Source organism: Ahaetulla prasina, chromosome 3 (genome assembly GCF_028640845.1).
Source record: "Ahaetulla prasina isolate Xishuangbanna chromosome 3, ASM2864084v1, whole genome shotgun sequence".
Taxonomy (NCBI): Eukaryota; Metazoa; Chordata; class Lepidosauria; order Squamata; family Colubridae; genus Ahaetulla; species Ahaetulla prasina.
This window is the reverse complement of record NC_080541.1, coordinates 9238861-9248700: the sequence shown is the minus strand read 5'-3', so window position 1 is coordinate 9248700 and position 9840 is coordinate 9238861. Positions and strand designations below refer to the sequence as shown.

Here is a 9840-nt window from a genome sequence, read left to right as displayed (position 1 = left end):
TTGTTACCCAAATGAATCCAAGAATCAATGCAAGTGTTCACCATCTTGCCCGTTTTGTCGTGTTTGCAAATGTTGCAGTTAGTGTACATTTTTTTAAAGCAAGTACAACTCTTGTTCCAAATTGGTTCACGCAAAGTCAAAAGGTTTCTGTATTTCCTTCCAAAACAGTTCTCATTTAATCTGAAGAAGAAAAAAATATTTCAGCATTTTTGTCCATTTTTGTCCAAAGGGAAGAGAATTTTGATGAACCTGTCATGCGTGGAACATGGAGGCCTCCCACTCGCTTGGTTAGTGGGAGAAAAGGCCTGAATCTCCCTGTAGAATCACCTTCAAGGAGTCTTCTGACTCCCTGTTTTCTCACAGTCCAATTCAATCCCAAAGCAAGTCAGGATTAAGCTTTCTCAACCTAGGAAGAATGGGCAGCTCAGGACACTTACCTGTGACCAAAAAGAAATGTAATGGAAGAGAATCCCTCCATCATTTCCAACATTGAGGCTGAAAAGCACCACCATGAGAAGGCATGAATGGATGGATGGATGGATGGATAACAAAGTTGGAAAGGATCTTGGAGGTCTTGTAGTCCAACCCCCTGCTCAAGCAGGATATCCTTTACCATTTCAGACAAATGGTTGTCCAATCTCTTCTTAGAAACCTCCAGTGATGAACCCTCAACTTTTGATGGCAAGCCATTCTACTGATTCATCGTTCTAATTGTCAGGAAGTTTCTCCTTAATTCTAGTTTGGTTCTCTCCTTAATTTCCATCCATTGCTTCTTGTTCTGCCTTCAGATGAATGAATGAATGAATGAATGAATGAATGAATGAATAAATAAATAAATATTCTTAGCATGAGGCAGGAAAGCAAAGAAAGAAAAAAAAAAGAGGGTGAATTTCAAAGACTGTCTTCTTTTTTCAAAGAATTCCAAAGACTGTCTTCTTCTTCAGGTCATGTTGAAGACTGCCTGAAGACATGACCTGAGTTTAACTCATAGAATCATCTATTACAATGTCCTTCCTGTCGAAGACTACTTCAACTTCAATTGCAATAATACACGAGCACACAATAGATTTAAGCTTAATGTCAACCGCTCCAATCTTGATTGCAGAAAATATGACTTCAGTAACAGAGTTGTTAATGCTTGGAATACACTACCTGACTCTGTGGTCTCTTCCCAAAATCCCCAAAGCTTCAACCAAAAACTGTCTACCATTGACTTCACCTTATTCCTAAGAGGTCCGTAAGGGGCGTGCATAAGAGCACAAACGTGCCTACCGTTTCTGTCCTATCGTTTCCTTTCGTTATATCCAATTAATATAGTTATTACATACTCATACTTATATATATTATATATTATCTATATTATCTATTATATATTATATATTGTATAGTTATTACATGCTTATGCTTATATATACTGTGTGACAAATAAATAAATAAAATAAATAAATAAATAAATATTTTTTTCAGAAATAAAACACTAAAAGGCTATTCTGATGTTTGATTCCAGAGTGCAGTCCAAAAATCAGAAGCTCAGTGAATAGGAAGGAATTGGCTAGTCAAGTTTCGTAACATGGTTGAAAAATTTGAAACATATTTCAAGGGTTCACAGAGATCATTTCGGGCCCACCTGACGCTTCCTTCACAAACAAACAAACTTTACTTTCATCACTACAAGTGACTCATTCTCTGCCTTTTCTGCAGCTCAGTTTATACATTACAGTAAACCAAAATGTTGCTATGTTTTGTATACAAACCATGTTTAATGACATAGCATATTCAATGAACCGGGACAACAGAGATTAATGCCATCAACACTCAACACTGAGATTAATGCCATCAACAGGGGCCTCTGGTGGCTCAGACTGCTAAGACAGTCTGTTATTAACACAGCTGCTTGCAATTACTGCAGGTTCAAGTCCCACCAGGCCCAAGGTTGACTCAGCCTTCCATCCTTTATAAGGTAGGTAAAATGAGGACCCAGATTGTTGGGGGCAATAAGTTGACTTTGTATATAATATACAAATGGATGAAGACTATTGCTTAACATAGTGTAAGCCGCCCTGAGTCTTTGGAGAAGGGAGGGATATAAATGCAAATTTTAAAAAATACACTGCTTTAGTGGTGGATGTAAACTCTTTTGATATTGTTTTAGATACAGCAAGATCTATAGCTCAAAAAAGCACATAAGGGTGATAAATCAGACATTTTTATCAATAACACTAAAAAGCAAAAATAAGAAAACCAAGAAAAAAAAACACCCCAGCATGGTTGCACAAAGGACTGTCTGACCAACTGAAAGAAGAAGAAAAAAAGTTACAAAAAACGGAAAGAGGAACACATACAGTAACTAAGGCAGAATATCAACAAACAGCCCAAACTTGCAAAGATGGAATTAGGAGAGCTAAGGTTTTGAATGAAGTAAGCCTTTCAACAAATGTCAAAAACCATTTAACAAAAGTTTCTTCCGACACAGAAAAAAAAAATAAGAAAAAAGTCAAAGATACAATCAGTCCGCTAATGGCAAAAGATGGTTAAAGAATTAACAGGCAGAAGAGGGAAAGCAGAATCGCTTAATTCATACTTTGCATCTGTCTTCATGCAAGAGAAAGTGGAAAGTCAAGAGCTGAAGTTTCTCCAAGGTTTTACTTTGCTATCATAGATTTGTACCCTTATTGTAAAGGCTTTGTATATGATGTTAACAATTTGGACAACACTCATGTCCCTCATTATAATAAATATGATTTAAAACTATAACAACAGTTGGTCAGCAGATGGTTCATGAGCCTCATAAATATAATTGTGGAAGTACAAGGGACCTTCAGCTCCTTAAGGTCTTCTAGTCCAGCCCCCTGCTCAAGCAGAATACCCTATACCCAGTGGTGGGATTCAACCAGTTCGCACCACTTTGGGAGAACCGGTTGTTAACTTTCTGAGCAGTTTGGTGAATTGGTTGTTGGAAGAAATCATTAGGGCAGAGAACCGGTTGTTAAATTATTTGAATCCCACCACTGCCTATATCTTTTGAGACAAGAGGTTGTCCAAGCTCTTCTTAAAAACTTCCAGTGATGAAGCCCCACGTCATTGTCATCATCACCATCACCATTATCATTATCATCATCATCATCATGGATTGCATAACAGGTTGAATAACAATCACAGTCTGAATATGAAATGGAACAGACTATCTTGGGGTGGGAAAAAGAAGAAACACCATGAAATTAAAAAAAAACAATATTAGGAAACAAGGAAGCAATCATATAAAGGGTTTTAACTGATCTAATTATTCCACGAAGCACTTTTATTCAATGGAGGTATGCCAATATCACCTGGATGAACAGGTACTATTCAGATTTCAATAGTGGCCATCACTATAGAGGTAATAGAAAAGGGTGATGACAGATTTAGTTTTTTTAAAAAAAACATTTTGTCAGAAGTAATTGAAGGTGGTTCCATCAAATTCTTTGCAAGAAAGGCTGTTTATGATGAACGATGATAGCATTCTTGTGTCTTATCTAGAGATCTTTGGATGGAGGAGGGAAGGGAAGAGGCTGGTACAAAGCCATGAATTTTTTCATCTGTCCTGTTTCTCTCCCAAAGCTTGCATGGTCTGTGCTACTTGTCCTCAAGGTTGGAAAGAGCCAACACCATGTAGTGCTGAAGTTCCTTGCGTTCCTCTAAGTTATGCTGCAACTTCTCCAACAACTCAAAGTAGTGGAAGAGGGAGTCACGTGGCCAAAGCACCTGTTCATCTTCCTCAGCAGCATAGAGTCCTGGTAGGTTCTTATGGATGTAAGTCTCCCAGTCCAAAATTCCAGGAGACATTTCATCATGGGTGGAATCTTGATTGTCTGCAGCTTGAATTAATGCAGGATCCATGGTGAACCTTTCTCTGAATGTAATGTCTTTGTCCATAGATGTCCGAATCTGGCTGAATTTCTTTTCCATGATCTCCATTTTGAATTTGTCAGCTTGCGTCTGAGTCTCTATCTGTCTCACCTCTTCACTTAGGTCACTTCGGATGACCTGGAAATTGGTGACCATAATGGCAACAAAGAGATTCCTAAAAATAAATGCCCCAATCAGAAGCCATAGACAGACAAATATACCACTGACCACCTTGTTTATCTCTGGGACTTTCCATGAATCTTGCAACAGAGCGTACCAGTGGTCCATGGTGAAGAGAATGAAGATGGTTACTAGAGCATTGGGCATGTCCATGAAATACATTTTGTAAGTAAGGTCCATCCTGGTTGAATGGGTGTAACTGTCAAAAAAGAAGATGCCTGACACAGCAAAGACGTAGAAAAGGAAGGCAAGGAGAACCAAAATGAAGGCCATCGCTTTCAGGGCTTTGGCAATAGCCATTATGAGAACCCGGACTTGTCGTACTCTGGGAAAGAGCTTTAGGCAACGCAGTACACGGCTTAACAGCAGAAGTCGGTCAGTTGTTATACTCTGGTACTTCTGAAATGCATATATTAGTTCTGGTATAACGGAGACGATGGTCACTATGAAATCAAAGAGATTCCAGGGATTTTTCCAGTATCTCTGAAAGCTCACGAACCAATGCAACCCAATCTCTGTCAGAAAGATCTGTAAAATGATCCAAATGATCACCTCCAGGACCCTGGTAATTTTCACATAGATGTTTCCCCTCTTCCCCATTATCTCCGTTGAGACCATGAGGACTACCATGTTCAAGAAGATAAGAAAGATGATGAAGCCCTTGAATGTTCGGCTGTTCAGAACTGAAGACACCCACATCTTCAAAGGGGGCCAACGGCTGCAACGCACTTCGATACGGTTGCGCCAGCGTTTCTCTTGAGTCACCATGATATTTCGGGTGGGCACAACTTGGAAGCGAACCAGTTGGTGGTGATCCATGAGCATCAGTTTCTTCCGCTTCTTGGAATCCACAAAATCTTGTATGTTATACCGTGGCACCGCATGGCTCAGCCCCTCAAAGTTATCAATCGGGTAGAATGTATAGATCAGCTTAGAGCGAACGGCATCCGCCCGGGGATTCATGTGGAAGTCAAGTTTTTCTTTGGGAGTTTTCTTAGGTCGGGCAAAGGGCTGCATGGCACCTGTTTGCTGCTCCGACTCCACACAGAAAAAACTAGAAGTTCCTCAGTTGTTTCAACAGTGATCTCATAGTTGAGAAGAATGACTCCAACGTTCTATTAAGCTTCTTTGATATCAGTAGGATCTCTTAATTCCTACAATCCATAGACAAGATGCTCACTCCCACCCATCCATGGAGACCTTGACTAGAAGGAAGACAGAAATTAGTATCTAATGAGTTTAGGACCATAATTTATTTAATATGCAGGGATTTTCAACTAACAGAATTATACTAAAAACATAGAGAATAACAGAGTTGGAAGAGACCTTGGAGGTCTTCTAGTCCAACCCCCTGGTCAGGCAGGAAACTCTATACCATTTAAGACAAAACTTCCAGTATTGGAGCATTTACAACTTCTGGAGGCAATTTTTCCTTATTTTTAGGTTGGATCTTTCCTTCGTTAGATTCAATCCATTGCTTCTTGTCCTGATTTCAGGTGCTTTGGACAATAGGTTGACTTTTTCCTCTTTGTATTGTGAGATCAGCTGGGCATTTCAGTTTCCTGGGCATTTCCACTCTCCATCAATCAAGTAAGAATGACAAAGATACTTTTTTCCCGTTTTGCTTGTTCATCTAAAACAAAATGTAAAGAAACCAACTATGCCTTTTATCTCAGCTGGTTGTAGATAGATAACGAAGTTACCAAACAGGAAGAACATCTTCTCTGTTCATATCTATTTACTTACTTACTTACTTTTGATATTGTAGAGCATGTTTTTCTTGAGTTAACAAACTTTACTAACTTAATTGTTGGTAGTGGCGTTTAGATTTTTGGTGGCCTGATGATGTCCCAAAGGTGCTTTTCAAGAGGCAACTGGACTTTCTTTGTTTTTCCTTGAAGATGTTTCTCTTCTCGTTCAAAAAGCTTCTTCAGTTCTCTGAAGAAGAAAGGCATTTTTTTTTTCTTTTTTAAAAAATGGTAATAATTTTAGGCTGATATTGGTTACAGTTGCAGCTCAGAGGCACTAGGGGGAGTACAAACATTGTGTACAAACACAGCTTAGAGCCGGGGTCTCCAACCTTGGTCCCTTTAAGACTTGTGGACTTCAACTCCCAGAGTCCCTCAGCCAGCAAAGCAAAGCTGGCTGAGGAACTCTGGGAGTTGAAGTCCACAAGTCTTAAAGGGACCAAGGTTAGAGACCCCTGGCTTAGAGTGTTGGATTTTCCAGCACTGACTTGTGAATCTGAGAAGGAAGGGGGGGAATATAGGAGTTTTACTATTACAGATGCTGCTGGCTTTGAATCTTGCTTAAAAGCTTTTCCTTTTCAAATTCCATTACGTCTCTATGAAGCCCATTAGTTAATTAAACGATGCTACCAAAGTCTTTGATTGTCTGAATCTGTCCTCTGGAACGAACTTCCCCAGGACTCTGTGGGGCCCCTACCTCTGGAACGAACTTCCCCAGGACTCTGTGGGGCCCCTACCTCTGGAATGAACTTCCCCAGGACTCTGTGGGGCCCCTACCTCTGGAACGAACTTCCCCAGGACTCTGTGGGGCCCCTACCTCTGGAATGAACTTCCCCAGGACTCTGTGGGGCCCCTACCTCTGGAATGAACTTCCCCAGGACTCTGTGGGGCCCCTACCCTCTGGAACGAACTTCCCCAGGACTCTGTGGGGCCCCTACCTCTGGAATGAACTTCCCCAGGACTCTGTGGGGCCCCTACCTCTGGAACGAACTTCCCCAGGACTCTGTGGGGCCCCTACCTCTGGAACGAACTTCCCCAGGACTCTGTGGGGCCCCTACCTCTGGAACGAACTTCCCCAGGACTCTGTGGGGCCCCTACCTCTGGAACGAACTTCCCCAGGACTCTGTGGGGCCCCTACCTCTGGAACGAACTTCCCCAGGACTCTGTGGGGCCCCTACCTCTGGAACGAACTTCCCCAGGACTCTGTGGGGCCCCTACCTCTGGAATGAACTTCCCCAGGACTCTGTGGGGCCCCTACCTCTGGAATGAACTTCCCCAGGACTCTGTGGGGCCCCTACCTCTGGAACGAACTTCCCCAGGACTCTGTGGGGCCCCTACCTCTGGAACGAACTTCCCCAGGACTCTGTGGGGGCCCCTACCTCTGGAATGAACTTCCCCAGGACTCTGTGGGGCCCCTACCTCTGGAACGAACTTCCCCAGGACTCTGTGGGGCCCCTACCTCTGGAACGAACTTCCCCAGGACTCTGTGGGGCCCCTACCTCTGGAACGAACTTCCCCAGGACTCTGTGGGGCCCCTACCTCTGGAACGAACTTCCCCAGGACTCTGTGGGGCCCCTACCTCTGGAATGAACTTCCCCAGGACTCTGTGGGGCCCCTACCTCTGGAACGAACTTCCCCAGGACTCTGTGGGGCCCCTACCTCTGGAACGAACTTCCCCAGGACTCTGTGGGGCCCCTACCTCTGGAACGAACTTCCCCAGGACTCTGTGGGGCCCCTACCTCTGGAACGAACTTCCCCAGGACTCTGTGGGGCCCCTACCTCTGGAACGAACTTCCCCAGGACTCTGTGGGGCCCCTACCTCTGGAACGAACTTCCCCAGGACTCTGTGGGGCCCCTACCTCTGGAATGAACTTCCCCAGGACTCTGTGGGGCCCCTACCTCTGGAACGAACTTCCCCAGGACTCTGTGGGGCCCCTACCCTCTGGAACGAACTTCCCCAGGACTCTGTGGGGCCCCTACCTCTGGAACGAACTTCCCCAGGACTCTGTGGGGCCCCTACCTCTGGAACGAACTTCCCCAGGACTCTGTGGGGCCCCTACCTCTGGAATGAACTTCCCCAGGACTCTGTGGGGCCCCTACCTCTGGAATGAACTTCCCCAGGACTCTGTGGGGCCCCTACCTCTGGAACGAACTTCCCCAGGACTCTGTGGGGCCCCTACCTCTGGAATGAACTTCCCCAGGACTCTGTGGGGCCCCTACCTCTGGAACGAACTTCCCCAGGACTCTGTGGGGCCCCTACCTCTGGAACGAACTTCCCCAGGACTCTGTGGGGCCCCTACCCTCTGGAACGAACTTCCCCAGGACTCTGTGGGGCCCCTACCTCTGGAATGAACTTCCCCAGGACTCTGTGGGGCCCCTACCTCTGGAATGAACTTCCCCAGGACTCTGTGGGGCCCCTACCTCTGGAACGAACTTCCCCAGGACTCTGTGGGGCCCCTACCTCTGGAACGAACTTCCCCAGGACTCTGTGGGGCCCCTACCTCTGGAATGAACTTCCCCAGGACTCTGTGGGGCCCCTACCTCTGGAATGAACTTCCCCAGGACTCTGTGGGGCCCCTACCTCTGGAACGAACTTCCCCAGGACTCTGTGGGGCCCCTACCTCTGGAATGAACTTCCCCAGGACTCTGTGGGGCCCCTACCTCTGGAATGAACTTCCCCAGGACTCTGTGGGGCCCCTACCTCTGGAATGAACTTCCCCAGGACTCTGTGGGGCCCCTACCTCTGGAACGAACTTCCCCAGGACTCTGTGGGGCCCCTACCTCTGGAATGAACTTCCCCAGGACTCTGTGGGGCCCCTACCTCTGGAACGAACTTCCCCAGGACTCTGTGGGGCCCCTACCTCTGGAATGAACTTCCCCAGGACTCTGTGGGGCCCCTACCTCTGGAACGAACTTCCCCAGGACTCTGTGGGGCCCCTACCTCTGGAATGAACTTCCCCAGGACTCTGTGGGGGCCCCTATCCTCTGGAACGAACTTTCCCCAGGACTCTGTGGGGGCCCCTACCCTCTGGAATGAACTTCCCCCAGGACTCTGTGGGGGCCCCTATCCTCTGGAATGAACTTCCCCCAGGACTCTGTGGGGGGCCCTACCCTCTGGAACGAACTTCCCCAGGACTCTGTGGGGCCCCTACCTCTGGAACGAACTTCCCCAGGACTCTGTGGGGCCCCTACCTCTGGAATGAACTTCCCCAGGACTCTGTGGGGCCCCTACCTCTGGAATGAACTTCCCCAGGACTCTGTGGGGGCCCCTACCTCTGGAATGAACTTCCCCAGGACTCTGTGGGGGCCCCTACCCTCTGGAACGAACTTCCCCCAGGACTCTGTGGGGGCCCCTACCCTCTGGAACGAACTTCCCCCAGGACTCTGTGGGGGCCCCTACCCTCTGGAACGAACTTCCCCCAGGACTCTGTGGGGGCCCCTACCCTCTGGAACGAACTTCCCCCAGGACACTGTGGGGGCCCCTACCCTCTGGAATGAACTTCCCCCAGGACTCTGTGGGGGCCCCTATCCTCTGGAATGAACTTCCCCCAGGACTCTGTGGGGGCCCCTATCCTCTGGAACGAACTTTCCCCAGGACTCTGTGGGGGCCCCTACCCTCTGGAATGAACTTCCCCCAGGACACTGTGGGGGCCCCTACCCTCTGGAACGAACTTCCCCAGGACTCTGTGGGGCCCCTACCTCTGGAACGAACTTCCCCAGGACTCTGTGGGGGCTCATGCCCTGTGGAATGAGTTACCTTTGGGGCTATGCCAACTCCCAACCTCCGGACCTTTAAGCGCGAGCTTAAGACTCTTTTATTCCAACGGGCAGGGTTGGCCTAATTGTGATTTTAACAGGGGTGGTTTAATTAAGGTCTATTTTTTATTTTATTAGTTTTAAATTATGGGGCCAATTCTTGGAATCAGATTTTTAAATAGTGTTCTTAATTGTTTCTTTTTGTATAATTTTTACCTTGGCTGTAAACCGCCCTGAGTCTTCAGAGAAGGGCGGTATAAAAGTGCGATAA

The 9840-nt window shown here is 46.3% G+C and overlaps 1 protein-coding gene across 1 annotated transcript; it reads right to left on the bottom strand.

Annotated features, from left to right (window-relative positions):
- Positions 1–3612: 3612 nt before the first annotated feature.
- LOC131196085 (cation channel sperm-associated protein 2-like) lies at positions 3613–5028 on the bottom strand. The gene has a single exon (XM_058178514.1). It carries the CDS (start codon positions 5026–5028, stop codon positions 3613–3615), a length of 1416 nt encoding a protein of 471 aa, XP_058034497.1.
- Positions 5029–9840: the final 4812 nt, after the last annotated feature.